Source organism: Pempheris klunzingeri, chromosome 24 (genome assembly GCF_042242105.1).
Source record: "Pempheris klunzingeri isolate RE-2024b chromosome 24, fPemKlu1.hap1, whole genome shotgun sequence".
NCBI classification, from domain to species: Eukaryota; Metazoa; Chordata; class Actinopteri; order Acropomatiformes; family Pempheridae; genus Pempheris; species Pempheris klunzingeri.
In genome coordinates this window covers 8,034,640-8,051,033 of record NC_092035.1, presented here as the reverse complement: position 1 = coordinate 8,051,033, position 16,394 = coordinate 8,034,640, and the positions used below count along the sequence as shown (strand labels likewise).

The following is a 16,394-nucleotide window of genomic DNA, read 5'->3' as shown; positions in this document are numbered from 1 at the left end:
TCGATCGGTACTCAATCACTCCTCTACCAGTCTGGTTTAGAAATAGTAAAGAAAGGATCATATTTTTCTTCAGAAGTTACATTTACAAAAGACATTTGTAGTCATTACAAAGGAATAATACAATAATTCTATGTTTTTTTTTGCAAATATAAAGATAGTAATAAATATTAATTAACAGAGCTCAGTTGATGCAGGCACCTCCTACAGCATATTAACTTAAAAAAGAAAGAAATATGGGCTTGAGCTTGGATGGGGGGGGGGTGTCTAGTGTTATTACCCTGCATGCCTATTTCCCACAGGTAAATGCCCTCCTCATGAGGAATTACTGCTGACTGTCAGTAGAGATTAGAGACCGATGTGAGCCACCTCTGCTCAGATAGAAGTCCCTCTACGGCTGCAGTTTGTCGATGTGTCTGTATTTATTTCTAATATCTGACCAGAAAAATAATTTCTCCGGGGTTTGGGCAGATCAAAAGCTTCAGTGGGGCGTGGCCCTCTTGTTCATGGCATTTGGCATATTCTCAAACTGCAATTCTGTGTGAGTCACAGTGGGATTCAAGTTGCTTGAGAGGTAAACTTTACTTTTGCTGTATCTCTTTACATGAGGCAAAAAAAATGAAAGCAAAAGCAGTCACGTGGGAGACTGAAGCCAAATATCTATCATACAGTATTCCTGGTCACAAAGTCATTGCTTTTCTTTTTTTTTTGAGAACATGTCAAATTCAATTACATTTGCACTATAACACATGTAGAAAACATACATAAATATAAAACCCCCTTAACTTAAAAGGTGGCGGAACATTTTTAGGAAGGAAAAAAAAGTGACCACTCCTCTGTTCGTTCGCGTAATCAGCATCCAGTCGTCAAAAACACTTAGCGAGCTGTTGCATTAGTAGTACTCTGATAAAACTATGAGAAAATTGTGCTGCAGGGGTAGTTAAGGGTCATCTCTGAAGCCTACAGATGGAAAAGTGTTTGAGATGTTGGCATCACGAAACTGATAACGTGATAAAGTGTGTGGTGATGATCTAATTCCATTTGAAATGCGTCCCTTTCTTCTCCTTTCTTTAAGTTGTATTAAAAAATCATCATCTACGGCATCAAACTAAAAACACTGATCGTATCTGAAGGTAGTGGTAGCACCATCTGATCCCTTTTAAGTCAAACCTTGCTTAAATATCATTCCACATTTCCTCCTATAATGCCTCGCTCCGATCAGGAGCTCGGGTAAGTGTGTGTGGGGCTTCACAGTTTCTCAGTTCTTTCCATCTCCTGTTATCTCTGTTGCTCTGCAGAGTGGGGGCTGTCCAGGCTGCTGTAGGGGGACAAGGAGGAAGTTGCCGGCCCCGAGGCTTTCCCATCATGCCCGTCTTCCTTCTCCATCTCCATCTCCACATCTTTTTCTTCTCTTCCATCTCCTCCCTCTGTTCTGAATGCCTCCACTGATCCTCCTCCATCCTCACTCAAGTCCTCGGACGTACAAAGACCTTCCTCCCCTTGGCTTTCTTCCCCTCGACTCCCCGTCGTGCAGATGCCTCCCTCAATGGGACTCAAGCTCTCCCCGTCGTCCTCCCCGGGGATGACCTGCTCTCTGACCTGGCAGTGGTGCTTGACATTGTAGCGCTGGTTCTGGAAGAACTTAACGATGGTGTGCTTGGGTAGATCCAGCTGGGCTGACAGGGTGTGGATGGCCTCCTGGTCAGGGTAGAGCCCCACGTCGCCGATGAAGCTCTGCAGGATTCCCAGGGCCTCGAGGGAAATCTTTGTCCGTGAGCGGGCCTTCTTTGGTCCTCCAAGGCCGGGGTTCAAGCCATGCTGGGGCTCATCTCCTGAGCCGTGTAGGACCAGCAACGGCACGGGCTGGGGGTCTTCATGAATAGGAGATGGAGCTGACAGAGGTGGCGGGGGCTGTCTGTGGAGTGTCTGTTAGGTGAAGAAAATAAAACTTAACATTTATAAAGCAGCTTTTCACAATAAGATGCACTGTCAGGGTTGTTGGAAGCTGTCTCCTTGATGATTGTCACATATTTTTTGATAAGTGGATGTAGAGATGCCACAGTTTATGCATCACAGTCTCTGTGAACATGCACCATGACGTGCAATATATAATACAGAGCTTCAACTCCTCGTCACCACAGTGATAAGTGAACTACTGAGCTCTGTGCCACTCTGCAGAGTCATTAAGGGAAATGTAGTGCAAGCTGAACTCACAGATTCATCACGCAAACAACCACACTACTAGGGCTTATTGACAGGGTGGGGTCAGCACACCCAAACACAGGAATCCAACACCATAAATCTGTGGTCCATCAAAATTAAAGGACCTAAATAAAGATAATGGCAATTCCTTTTTCTCTGCTTCAATAATTGCAGGGTATGTTCTGAATAATATTGAGGTTAGGCCCAGACTGGAGAGCAGTTTGGTTTTGAGGAGAGGGTGTGATGGAGGAGTGTTTAGCAGGAAATGTGTGGGCTGGTCATTTACCACTTCTATTTTCAATGACTTATGGGACACAAATATGACAAAGAGGAGGGCTGCTGAGAGGAGCAGGTGGTGGAAACACACAGACGGAGGGAGACAGACAGACATGAAATAGCAATTTAAGATAACGATCCGAACGATTTACCACTGTAATGCGCTGGCAAGCCTGTTTGTACCTGTTGGTCCGGGATGTGCAGGACGGTGTGAAGCCTTTCGCTGTGCTGCTGCCTCGACTCCTTCTCGTACACCTGGTCTCTGTCGGCCTGGGACAGCGCCAGGAACCTCCTGATGGTGCACAGGTTCTCCCACAGTGTGCGGTTCTCGGGGCTTGGGCTCTCTTTCCACCGGAGCAACTCGCAGAGCCAGCCCTGCAGGGGAGACAGAGGAAGAGAAATCAGATTTCTACCTTCCCCGTGTGTGTTTTTAGATGACTTAATGGCTGTACTTGTTAGTCAAATGACAAATGAGTGATAGATGATTAGAAAAAGTTTTAGAAAGAATGAATATAGGTATACCATATATTGTAAAATAAATAAAGCATGCTGTTTATTGTGTTAGATTGTTGTTCCCTGAGACTAGAGAGGGAACAAAAAGGCAGAAGGAAAAAGGTCTAATGGGAGCAGTGAATGTCTGCATGCGTGCGTGTGTGTGTGTGTGTGTGTGAGAAAGAGAGTGAAGATTGGATTATCTCTGCTAGGCTGACCCAGGATCTGCCACCAGCTGTTATTTATGCACAGCCTTCAGCCTGGAAATTAATGGTAATAATGTGATCATCCCCCCGTCATCTTATCCTTTTTTTTCCTCCGTCTTGCATCCTCCTTCTCCACACAGTGCCCCCCCCCCATCATCTCATTTTGCTGCTTTACCATTTCAAACATTTTAGCAGCTCTCACGGTGTCTTATGTACGTTAGTCTCTCAAAGCCTCTCTCTGAGACAGAAAATTAGAAAAGGCTTTTAAACTAGTTCTGAAACCATTGCATTCCTCTCCTCTCTCTTTAGACTCTGCTTTGATCTCACCTTCAATCACCCACATTGTTTATCTGAGGATGAAGACAAGATGGTATGCCACATCCAGCAGGCAATCAGATACCCCACACACCCTCATCAACTCCTTCAAACATCATCAACTCCTCTTGGAACTGTGTGCAGCAACGTATCACAGGAAGCACATGTGTGTAGACCCATTTTTAAATAGCATTTTTCATGTTAGGATGCTAGAATTACATCGAGACGTGCACCTTCGCTAATGTTCAAGTCAGCTGTCTCACTGGGACTGACCTGACTTTTATTGGCAGCCACCTTGGCGAACAGAGCCTGGGAAACCTTGGCCCTCTTCATCTCCTGTTGGATCTCATCATAGATGCCTGATGTGATGTTGACCAGCGAGTCCAGCTTCAGTGGCAGCTCTGCGCCAGGCACTGCGCTGCACTTAATCTGCACAAAGCAGGACAGAGAAACTACGATTAAATTGAAAAGTCGGATAATTTATTACACATTTTACCATTTATTCATCACAAGTGGACTATTCATATCCTTTGTGGCATTACCTATTAATTATTTACTGCAACATTATTGCAAAACTGAAAGTGAGAGCACTCAAAATGTGACGAACAAAGTGAAAAATAAACTACACAGCTCAGACAGAACTTTAAGTACCTGTGTCTGTCTGTGTGTGTTGGGGTTAGGGATGTGGTTTATGGTGTGGCTGTGGTTGGTGTTGGTGCTCCTCTCTCTCTCCTCCTGGTAGATGCGGTCTCGCTCTCCCTCTGGCACGTTGAGGAAGTTCTGCATGGCCTTCAGGTTGACGAGCAGCGACTGCGAGGCCGAGCGAGGGTCCTCCTCCTTGCGAAGGATCTCCGACAGCAACCCCTTCAACCACACACATACAGAGTCACTCACAGTTGTTGCACATGTTGTTGCATCATCTGGTCAACAGTGAGATCCTTTTATTTCAGTTTACCTGTGTGCGATTAAAAGCCACACGGGCGAACACGGCCTGGGAAACGCTGGCCCTCTTCAGCTCGTTCCTGACTTGCTGGTAAATTTCGAAAGAGACTTCAGCGCCTGAGTTGAGGCTGGGCTCATTACTAGCCCCAGAGCCCTTGCAGGTCCGTGAGATTGGCGGGTGATTGAGGAACTGCTGGCCGACTCCCTGTGGATGCTGGTGGGCAAGTAGGCGGCTGACGGCTAGCTGCTGGTTGATGAGGTGGGCCATGGCGAGCTGCTGACGCATGAGCTGGGGGGAGAGCTGGGGGGACAAAAGCCCATTGTGGCCCAGGAGAGAGGGAGCCTGGGGACGCAGAGGAGGACTGGGGTGGTGCTGGTTGGCGGGGTGTGGCAGACAGCGAGGCTGGGTGGAGGTCTGAGCGTCTCCAAGACCACTCTTGATGGGCACAGCTCCAGGGCTGCCCAGAGTGCCCAAATGTGTGGGAGAGGGCAAAAGAGTTGGGGGGCGCTGGCTGAGGACGCTGAAGTCGAAATCCCTTTCCACTATGTGAACACACACGCACACACACTTTTGTTACTTCAGTCTCAACATGCATGCAAATGAAGCCCAACCCTTCAAACATGGCCACCACAAGACACGTTACGCCACTAGAACATTGCCAATAACAGATGAACATACCTTTTATATTGTGTTTGTTGTGTGCTGACCACATCTTCTCAATGCATTCACCTGCAGGGAAAACATCAGAGCAGAGCAGTGCATAAATGTAGTTATCCCAACAATCTTATCTTGGGTGGTCTACCTATACATGTGGTATTGTTTGGGCGTCGACGCTTCAATCAGCTTAGGAATTGGCATTAACCCTCAGAGGGGCATGATCAAAGTCGGTGTTTCAACTTTGTGAACTACATTTGACACAGTAAACATTAAAAAGGGAACGAAGCTAACAAATGCACTTGATTAGACACTCAGCATACAGTTCAACTAGCACACACACACCCACCAAGAGTGAAACAACTGATGTGGCATCTGTTTTACCACCAGTAAAGCACAAACTAAATTCAGCAATATCTAACTCAAAATGTCACATTTTCATATCATCTCTGCAGTCTTATTCTAAAATACAACTGTTTTTTTATGAAATATATCCAAAGTTGTATAAATAGTCTGTATTAGGCCTTTTTAGTCATTTTGACAAGCACTTTAACATCATTTACCCATTGATGCAGAAGGAATCTAAGTTGGAGGAGACTAATCTTTCACACAATGAAGCTATGCTTCAGGAGCAACTCAGGGTTCAGTGTCTCGCCAAAGGACACATGCTGACTTAGAGCAGCCGGGAATTGAACTGTTGATTTTCCGATTAATGGACAACCCGCTCTACCTAAGAAGCACGAATAGAAGAAGAATAAATCATAAAGCCTACTCCGACATCTAAGAGTTAAAAACAGAGATGAGGACACGATATTCGCAGCATCCCAAAGTGATGGAGTGTTTTTTTTACAGCACAGGTTGGTCTACTGGTTCAAGTGGCGCTCTCATAACCACAAAGACCTACTTTCACTGTCTGCCTCCACATTCTCTAGATAAGATCAAATAACCTCTTTCCTCTTCATCACCGCGTTGAACTTCTGGATTTTAACTGCTCGTCTCCGCATGGATCTGCTTCTTATTATGCTTCCACTAGGTTTGGATAAGAGTCACATTTTAGGTTATTAGAGGAATAAAAGTTGGAGTGAGGTTTGGCAAGGCTTCAGTTTTCTACCTTCCCCATGTGTGTGTCAGTGTGTGCACATAAGTAAGTGGGTTTTTGGTGTGTGTGTGTGTGTGTGTGTGTGTGTGTGTGTTGGGGTGTTGCTGCTGTTTTCCATTAGGATTTAAGAGCATTTAGTTTTGTCATGTGTATTAAAGGTGACATTTATGCAAACCATATGTGACTGTTCCTTCCTACTGAGAGCTGTCACTGACAGACGTCTCATGCAGAAGAGTAGACACATTCAGGCTGACACATGTGCCCGTACACTTACAGGGGGTGGGGGGGGGTGGACAGGAGAATGGGAAAACTTCATTAAAAGGGATCGCATTTAAAAGCAGTAAACCGCAAAAAACAGAGGCAGCCAGGCAGGTGGGTCACACCGAGCTGAGCTGTGATCAAAAGTGAGTGTCAGTTTCAGAAAGAGTTCTGACAGTCGCCACCGTTATGAGCTCTCAAAGCAACAGGAGTAAAATAAAGTCTAAACAGCTGAACAGTTGATGGCTGAGGTTTGGGAAAGCTGGTCACTGAAACTATGTTTTTATCGAGGCAGCAGAATTTAACGAGGAAACATGCTCACTGGTGGGATAGCAGAGAGTTCATCCCTGTGTGGTCGTGTTTGAATTTCACAATAAAGATTTTCTCTTCAGCTGCAGTTTTTGTCTTTATTTAAGGGTGTGACTTTTCACTTAATGCCAGAAAGATCAATGTAACCTTGATTATGGGAGATTATGGGAAAACCTCAAGTATTTTCTCACTTGTTTCCAGCAGTAACCAGATCGTTTTGGGTTTATCGGTTAAGGATTTGAGATATCAGTTCCGTTTCTGACGTTTCTTCAACCAAATACAATGGAGGTGAAACTTAGAGCGAAGAAACCTGCAGCTGTTTTATTCCCAGACAGACCTGTATATCTCAGCGCCTTGTCAAGGACTGTTCGTGGCACAAACATAAAGTATTACACAGTCACTTTGTGGCAAAAAGTCTGTTCAGAAATATAACTTAGTGGTGATTACTGTGTGAGGTATAAGACTTACCTTTGATGCGTTTGTACCTCTTGTACCAGCGTCCAAACTCCTGGCATTTCAAGGTGGACACATTGGCGTAGTAGGAGCTGTTAACTATTGCTGAGATCATACTCTGAACAGAAAGACATGACAACAATTGACTTGCACAAAAGTAAACATGATATTGTAGCTAACAAAAAAAAATCTGTGAGCTATATCGAACAATTAAACTAAGATTCGGTTTATAAAGAGTGTGCAGTCTGGGGAGTGGCAGTGCCGAGAGGCCGGGTGATGAGTTGACATCTCAGCAGCTGATTTTCTAAAAAGCTTCGCCAACCCACCCTTTCCCAACGCGCACTGAGGTCAGTTCTTAGGAACAGGAGATGTGCAAATGCAACATGCTCAACATGGGAAACACTGAGGATTAGAACTCACATGAGTTAGGCTGTAAACACACACCACCCACACACTTTCCCTAATCACTAATTACATCATGACTAAGTCCTGCATATAAATCACGAGTCAAAATGACACACTCTCAAGTCTAATGAACGCAGGGCGTGTGTGTGTGTGCAAGATAATTGAGGTGTGCGTGTTTGCATCCTTTCCCATGGGACAGTATCAACACTGTGTGTGTGTGTGTGTGTGTGTGTGTGTGTGTGTGTGTGTGTGTGTGTGTGTGTGTGTGTGTGTGTGTGTGTGTGTGTGTGTGTGTGTGTGTGTGTGTGTGTGTGTGTGTGGGAAAGTGTGTGCGGAGCTGATGATGAAACCGCATGCTTAGAGAAAACACTCAGCAGCGTCTCAACTATCTGTGTGTTTATCATTTATTATGGTTATATTACTTGCCAATTCTAAAACTGTTACCTCATATGCCAAGATATCAGAAAGTAAGGATGAATAAAGACTCTTTTCCACTGAATTGATTTGATTGAGCTGGAATTCTTCTTCTGTGGAAATATACACATGTCTTTGCAAGCATGCACAGGGAGGAGTAAGGCACTTTGTCATAGTGCCATTTATTTACATCTATTTTTTGTAAGATGTTTACCAAGTGCATCAAATGGAGACTTTATGTAGTGAAGTTGCAGTGCCCTCGAGGACTTACCTGTGAAAGAGGACACTCCTTGGCCAACGCGCTCTGGTTCGTCTCCCTGAGCAGCTCTTTGAGGGCATTTCTCACGGTGGCGTGGGTCCACTGCTCGGACGGGAGCTCCTCCAGCTTTGCAAAGCTGCGCACATGAAAATCTTAATCAAACTGTCTGACATAGATACAACACAGACAGGGTGACAAGATGAGAGTGAATCTATAATCTATAAGTACTTTTTTTTTTAAAGTTAACTTATTTCTCCTTTCTTGTTGTGTCTGCTAGTAACAACACATACAGAGCTGAGCTTGCTGCATCAGAATTTATTCCAACATTGACACAATGACACTGTTTTAACTTTAAATCAACCTATCTATAACCACATTTAACCTGCGGGGGGGCCCCAGGGCAAAAATGTGTTGTTGGGTCTACACATATCATTTGAATCTGTGTGTGAGTGTTAAATAAGCCTCATGCAATAAACCCAATAAATATGCAACACATTCCCATGGCTGACCTGTGCAGGAGGATCCGCAGTGTAACCATGTGATAAACGTCCAGCAGCATGTCGGCCACTGTTGCCTCTGGAGCATCTGTTAGGTAGTGAATGGGCATCGGCTTCCACTGACCCACTTTAATGATACCTGGAGAACATAAATCAGACAGTACACAACTAAAGCATCATCATCATTCGTCGCCTGTTCAAAAGTCCAGAATATTTTATTGGCTGTTAGAAATCTAGTTTATTTTTATTTATTTATTTTTTTTAATGGATAACCTGTGTCGTGTCTGATATGTGCCTTTAGTGAGTATAAATATGAATGTAGTGTTTGGTATGTGCCTTTAGGGCATATGATGTAGCAGTGGTCAGTGTTTCTCTGTTTTGGATCTGTGATCAATTATCTGGAGACATACAGACTGGGAATTGCTTGACCTGGCCAGGGGAGATCTGACCTTTGCTCCCCCTTACTAGATACTGGGGGATGGTGTCCTTCTAATATATCCTTGTACCCCTAAAACAAAGACTAGACCTGTCATATGGATGAAAACCAGATGTTGGGATGCATGGTCAAGGGGGTATAAAGAAGTGACCAGAGAGGTGGCTCGAGGAAGACGAGGACAGAGAGACAGCAGATTCGGCCGGGGGTTACGCTGTCTGTTCCTACAATTGGCTGAACGTTTTCCCAGGCCTCCATGGTGCCTGTTAGACAACTGACCTTTTTGCAATAAACCTATTTTATTCACTAAGTCGTTGTCAGCGGAAGTTTCCTTTCATCAACTGCACATCATCATCATCAGAGAAGTCACAACACTGCTAAATCAAACACAGACCCTGCATGGCCTTGGCCTGTCAGTCTCACTCGTGTGTGTGTGTGTGTGTGTCTGTGTGCGCACGTCTCTTCACTACATGAAGATGGTGGTGATAGAGACAAGAGAAGAAAATATTACTAAGTAAATACTTAGTAATATTTTCCCCTCTTCAAATTAACTCCCTAAAAATTTTACTAATTTTTTTGACCCTAAAGTAGTACAAAAATGCAGGAAAAAAAAAGTTTAAGTTTTTTGCCTCTAAATCAAGTGCAAAATCACTGAAAATGTTTTCTACCTGCTTACAGTCCTAAAGTGAGTTTTTTGGGGTTCACAAATGATCAATTGCACATTAAACTGAATCCATGACCAGTAAAACACAGGATTCTGCTCCAAAATTGGGTCAGTGTGAATGAGGAGGTCATGTAAAAGGCACTACACAAATACTGACCATAGGTGGATTCACAGCAGTTAAGCCAATGCAATATCAAAGACATAGGAAACAATATGTAGACAAAACCTCTTTTTATTTAAGAAAAGTGAAGGTGCTGCTTGGCTCACTGGACATCCAGCAGGAACATGGAGGCAGATCCTGTGAGACAGAAGAAGACAATGATTAAGACCAATACAAACATGTCAGAGGAGCTGCTGCTCTACTTTTACCTCACATCAGTTTGTCTATTAACTCTTTGCATAAAACACAACTTGCACTTCATTTTATGTCTTTATGTAGAAATCAGTGCTAAACTGAGGTTCTCCTGCTGCATCCTGGGGAAACAGCACAAGTTTTATCAAAGAGTGACCAGACAGAAGATTAAACTTGTGATCTGTTCATTTGGAAATTGTTCTCTTCATTTTAAATAAAGTTTGATGTGACAACATCCTGTGTTGATATTTACTGACTCCTCATCTCTTCCCAGCAGACACCTGGATACTTTTAGATTCTCCCTTTACAAACGAGAATCATCTACTGCAAGAATTCACAAATCTTCAATGTTTATTGTGCTCCAACATTTAGTGGCATTAACATTACAGAACTGTTTACCTGTAAATCATCATATTAGAAAAGTGGAACAAGTAGTTGAGGAATTTTTACCACAAAAAAAAAAAAGCTGTTAGTGTCCCACAGGTTCCTGAGCCACCTGCAACGAGAAGAGATTTTCACAACATGAAATTGACCTGCAAACATCAGACTAAATGTGACAAAGTTTGTGATTTCTCACATCAAAGCTGCTGGTTCACCACCTGATCTCAGCCACAATAAACCACCACTGATATTAATACTTACCTGATCTTTGAGAGTCTGAAGTTTCATTAGAGCAAAACTCCACTTTGTTGGTCAGGAAACAAACTTTGTCCCTTAACTGCAACATGCTCCCACCGTGATGCGTTCATGGCACCAAGTGATGATTGTTCCTCAAAGGGTGGAGCGGGGACACCACAGGGAGCAACGTCTCTGCTCCTGAAGAAGATCAGTTAGAAACAAGCCACATGTTAGTCACTGATTATTGACCCTGTAGTCCAGTCATTAGCAGCAAACTCACTGCAGACACACTTCAACATTTTTCACAACTTTAACATTAAATCCAACAGGACTTTAAACTGTCGTCACAGTAGGTCTGAGCTTTAACTCTCCTCCTGCTGCTGCTGCAGAGTCTGTATGCTCACCTGTTTCATCCTCTTTCTCCCTCAGAAGCTGCAGCAGCTGATTAACAGGAAACAGCTGCGAGGATCAAGGAGGCCTGATGAGGAACCTTTGGGGTTCTAGGACAAACACAGAGAACATTAGAACCATCAGCCACAATGAAACCACCAATATACCCAAAAATCACAGAGTAAAACTGTTGTGCCCTTATTAGCATATATAATTTAGCATCTATCCATCAAGCTGCAGTAGCATGTTAGCTAGCATTAGCTAATTAGCTAACAAGTGACCACTGATTTGTGTGTGTGGCCACGCAGCCTCAGACTGACCTCATTAACCAAAGCCAACTCCGCGTCTCCATGATGTTTCCTCCAGTCGTTCCACTTTATGAAGCAGAAAAATGAGCCCAAGTAAAGCGTCTGATTCTTTGTAGCTGCAGGAGAAAAGCCGACTGGCGTCGGGGAGCTCCGAACCTTCTGTCTTTATGGTGATTGGCCCACCATGATTGGCCCACCATGCGGCCAATCACATGCGAGAACAGAGTAGGATCATACCATTATGTGACAATAGGAAGGGAGACACTCTGAGGACAGCTAGTCTAGTGGTACAGTCCAGGTAAGAGCCACAGAGAGCCGGGTTTAAATGCAAGCGGGTCTGGAAAGAGTGAACACTTGACTTTTAGTTCAAGAAATGAGAAAAGAGCAAAAGAAGCAGCATCTGGTCTTTATTGATTTATTTGATTTGTTTGCTGTGGTTCTGTGTTCAGTTGTTCTTTTAAAGGTTTGTTTCAAATGTTAAACAATAGTAACTGTATTTTTTTGTTACGAAAAAAATGCATAAAAATAAGGCTTTTATGAAAACACTGAATAAAAAACTGCTTACCAACACACAAACCAGTAATTGCTAAATCAGGCTAAAATAGAAGGCTCCAATACTTCAATTCAATACTCAATTACTTCAACTATTAAAGTAACCTACCTCATTGATAGTGTGAGGCAATCTGCTCTCTGTCTGTGCTGAAAGTCACTGCCATCTGTGCCTGCTGCTCTCAGACCTGCTCGAGAAGCCATAGCTGATATCTGAAAATGAGAAAAGATGACAATTGTAACATGAGTAAACTCAAAGAGACGTTCAAGATTGTGACAATATACTACAATTAGATTACCTTGCATGTACTAATGTAGCCTCTGTTGTAAGAATAACTAACAGAGCCACAGAAGGCCCAAATAAGTGAACGAACAGTCTGGGTACACATGGAACACGACCATTACAAGCTTCACAGCTGCAGCAGCAGCCTTACTGTCACTGATATGCAGTGCATCCACCTCATCCACTGCTAGTGTTGCTAAGTTAGCGTGTTTAGCAGATGTTTTAATAATACTTTCCAGGAAGTATGACATCGCAAACTCTGATTGGTCAGTCTCCCTGACTCTCACATACACACACATGCAGTTCACATTCACCTCAAGAAAATATAAAACTGCAAATGCAATGCAATTTCTTTACTTACTTTTCACACAACTACCATATAAAAAGCATGGGTTACAAATGTTTTGATGCAAATCTTAAAACATTCTCTGCACACCTTTGAGATCATATATTTACTGTAGACAAAATGTACAATCGTGCCATTTGTGTCACCTATTTGCTACAAAACATCAAAATGATGTTCTAAAGGGATGGTGTCAGCTGTAAGCAGCACATAAATATAGTTGAAATTATGATGGTGATGAAAATCAAATCAAGACAAAGGTTGTTATTTCTTTATTAAACCAATATCTGATCAGTCATGGCGATAAAGACAAAAATTCACATACTTAAGGGAAGAGCAGCTGCTTCCTATTTCCTCTGATTATCTCAGCCACATTGTGGACATCTAATCAGAGTGAAGCAATAAGGACTCTCAGCTTCCTGCTTTGCTACATTTTGATTGTCGCATTTCCTGTTTTGTTCAATAGATTTGCTTCCAAAATATTGACTAAAATAGTGACTTTTGTTGTTGGTTTGTTTGGTGAAATGTTTACATGAAACAACACATCCTCAAGGAGGAAATGCCAATATGTCTACCACCATGTAGGCCTTCCTTTCTAATCCTGTCCATATCATTAAACATCCAAATAATACCCCCAGAGGGCACATGTTCCCTATGCAGGCTGTGCCTTCAGTCTACTAATACAAGTTAATGGTTACAAGGTTAATGTGCCCTGTCTCTTCTTCAGCTTATTTCTTTACAATCAACAAAACAGTTTCCAAAGTCAACCTCTCTGAGTGCCAAAGGCCCCCTGAAGCTCTTTATATATTTGTACCACATGGTGGCAGCAGAGTTGTTTGGTAATTCATTTGCTCCAACGCTGCCCTTAAGCACTCATTGAAGAATTCCATTTCTAATAATAACTTTGCATTTAAAGCAGTTTCTCTTTCACATGTAAATACCCCAGGCTTGTATTTGACGTTTGAGTGGAAAATACATCAATGAAATACGCCATCACACTACAGCTTGTGATTTTCCTTCTCTGAATGAAGTTATTATCAACCTCAGCCTGGACTTTTCAGGTGGTGACAAACAGTCAGATGAATAAGATCTGTGTAACTCAACCCAACTAATTCTTAATTTGTAAAAATCTTCCTCTGAAGCTTGGCCTCATGGGCATATGTTCCTAATCTTCCTCTTTGTGGCTTTCTGACTGTGTTTCTACATGTACACACACAGGCCACGAACGTCTGTTTCATGACAATATCAATGAAATATAGTATCTTCTCAAACATAATTGAAGGGTCAGTTGTATAGAAACACACTAGATGCAGGCTGGTAATCTATTACCTAATTTCAACTTTAATTTCCTGTCTGCAAAGTCTTTTCAAACAGGTATGAACAGAAATGACTCCAGGGGTTAATCAGGTGTAAGAAAAGGTCAGCTGATATTTTAATTTGTCATTAAGTTTCCAAGGAGTAAACAACCAACCTTCACTTTTCCTATTTTGTGTGTGTTTGTGAATTTGAAACTTGAGGTATTTTTGCTCTGCAGTCTGAAAATAATGTGCATAAACAGAAGCTGACCAGGAAGTGGAGGGCAATAACCTCCAGTGCACAGTGATTGAATGTCAACACACCTTCTCAACCCATGCTCACATGTCTAGTAAAACTATGGTGTTAACCTTTGCTGAACAGTGTGACGATAATGGATTATTATTAAATGCACAAACTGAAATAGTACAGATACTGGCCACATTAACCACCATAAGCTACCGGTCATACCAGACTACATGAGGCTGTAACAGTAAAACCCCTGAGTGAACTGAGCAAGTGTGTGTTTTATTTCTTAACAGTTGCTTAACCCTCAATAAGGAAAAATAACTGTTGTTTCTTATTTTAAACGTTACATAGTGGCTTTAAGTTAAAAACATCATAATTAGCTATAGAGGATGTCAAACTGGGCTATTTTGTGAACAGTGCCGTGGCCTCAGAACATTTTCAGGTACAATTTTGTAGTAAGATTGATGTTTATGATGATTTATTTTCCTGTCATGAACTCAAAACCTTCATGGGTTTACATGACACCAGAATTACAGTCGCAGTGTGAAAGCACTTACATACTTGTCATTTTATTAAAAAGCTACTTGTTATTGTTCGGCTCTGTCTTAAACAAAATATTCTGCTTTTTGGCACAGACAATCTGCAATGAAAAAAGTTATCTTCCTACAACATAACTCAAGTTTTTCATAGTCAATCTAAAGGAATCAGCAAAAATGGAGGACATTTTACTAAAAAACAGAAAATGAACCTCATTCTTAATTTCACCTCGCTCACACAGTACGATTGTATCTTCATTTATTCATTATAAGTGTTACTAGTTGGGATTAAAACAAGCAATTAACCTTGCTTAACTATTGCATTATGAAGAACCTTCATTTGTTAAAACCTGGATGATAACCTAACAATTTAAGGGGCTAACAAGAAGAACACCAACCACATCACCCATAAAACCGCAGACTAATACAAACATACAGAACACATATGGTTACATACATACAGACTAAACAACACTGCCCATGTTCTACTTCAGGTCCTCTGAAGTTTCACCACTTGTCAGATTACCTAAATATTAAAGCTTATAAAGACATACTTCACAGTCATTTTTGATATCCAACATGCCTATTAAATAATGAGTATAAAAGTTGGCTAGAAGAATCAAAACAGTAGGATACTTAAGTCTATAAGTGATGAAACTCAGTTGGAGTTTAAAGTCCGATAAATATTATAATAGAATATTAGACTAGTTTGACTAGTTGATAATTCACATGTGAATTCAGAAAACTGTTCTATTAGCATAATTTTCATCATTATTCAGTTGGGAAGTTCCCTAGTAATGCAATAAAAACAGTGAACAGTAAAAATGAATATATTAAACCAAGTGCTCTCCATTGCGTGCTGAGCTGTTGTTATTAGTCCATTGAGGCTTGTTTTTAAAGGACAGCTCTCAGATTACACTAAAGTCACTGAGCTCACTAAAACCTCTGCTCTTGCCTTAAATCCTATTAATCCCGACACTAATAAGGACTTTATGAAGTTTCAGGGTCGATCAAATCATTTGTCAAAGTCTTGGAGGAATGAGCAGGAAAGCTACTGTAATAATCCAGTGTAGTTTCAGAAGAGGCACAGTACTGATGTCCATACAATGCAAACAAACAACTAGACAAGAGTTTTATGTTTGAAGCTCCTTTTTTTCTGCAGAAGCATATGACTCATGAATTAAATTCACATTTATAGAATAGCGAATCTTCTCCTTCCATCTGTGAAATGGATGCTTGTTTAAATCAGTCACGTTCGACTAGTAAGGATGCACAGACAGTGCAGGGTTGTTTGCCCGGCGAGGTCACTGTCCTTTTTCAGCAGCATAAACCGACAGGACACTTACCCTGAAACAAAATACCCTGACCCCGAGTTCCAACCAAGCCCAGTCCTGTTCGATAAGAGCACGTGAAACACTGCCAACGTACACAGCCAGTCTTATACACACGGGACAAGCTGCCAAACTACAACTAGCTGTGGGACATAGTGACTGGAGCCCAGGGTGGTGGATGTGTGGGAAGGAGCTGCTGCTGCTGCTTTACTCCTCATGATTAGTTTCAGTAAAGGATTAGGAAGATTTTTCTTTTCAAAAGGAGA

General features: G+C 42.2%; 1 protein-coding gene and 1 long non-coding RNA gene across 2 annotated transcripts in view; both read right to left on the bottom strand.

The window, feature by feature from the left end:
* Positions 1–11,869, bottom strand: part of LOC139223864 (uncharacterized) — a 64,787-nt gene extending 52,918 nt beyond the window's left edge. Inside the window, exon 1 of the long non-coding RNA XR_011586041.1 lies at positions 11,557–11,869. This is a non-coding gene — a long non-coding RNA (uncharacterized lncRNA). The remainder of the gene's footprint in view (positions 1–11,556) is intronic.
* On the bottom strand, positions 1,276–9,613 carry LOC139223915 (DNA-binding protein SATB2-like). Its single transcript, XM_070855920.1, has 10 exons — positions 9,607–9,613; positions 8,792–8,918; positions 8,295–8,418; positions 7,220–7,322; positions 5,110–5,160; positions 4,444–4,973; positions 4,140–4,352; positions 3,762–3,917; positions 2,659–2,850; positions 1,276–1,923 (listed from the first exon to the last, which is right to left on the bottom strand). Exons 1-10 carry the CDS (start codon positions 9,611–9,613, stop codon positions 1,276–1,278), a joined length of 2,151 nt encoding a protein of 716 aa, XP_070712021.1.
* Positions 11,870–16,394: the final 4,525 nt, after the last annotated feature.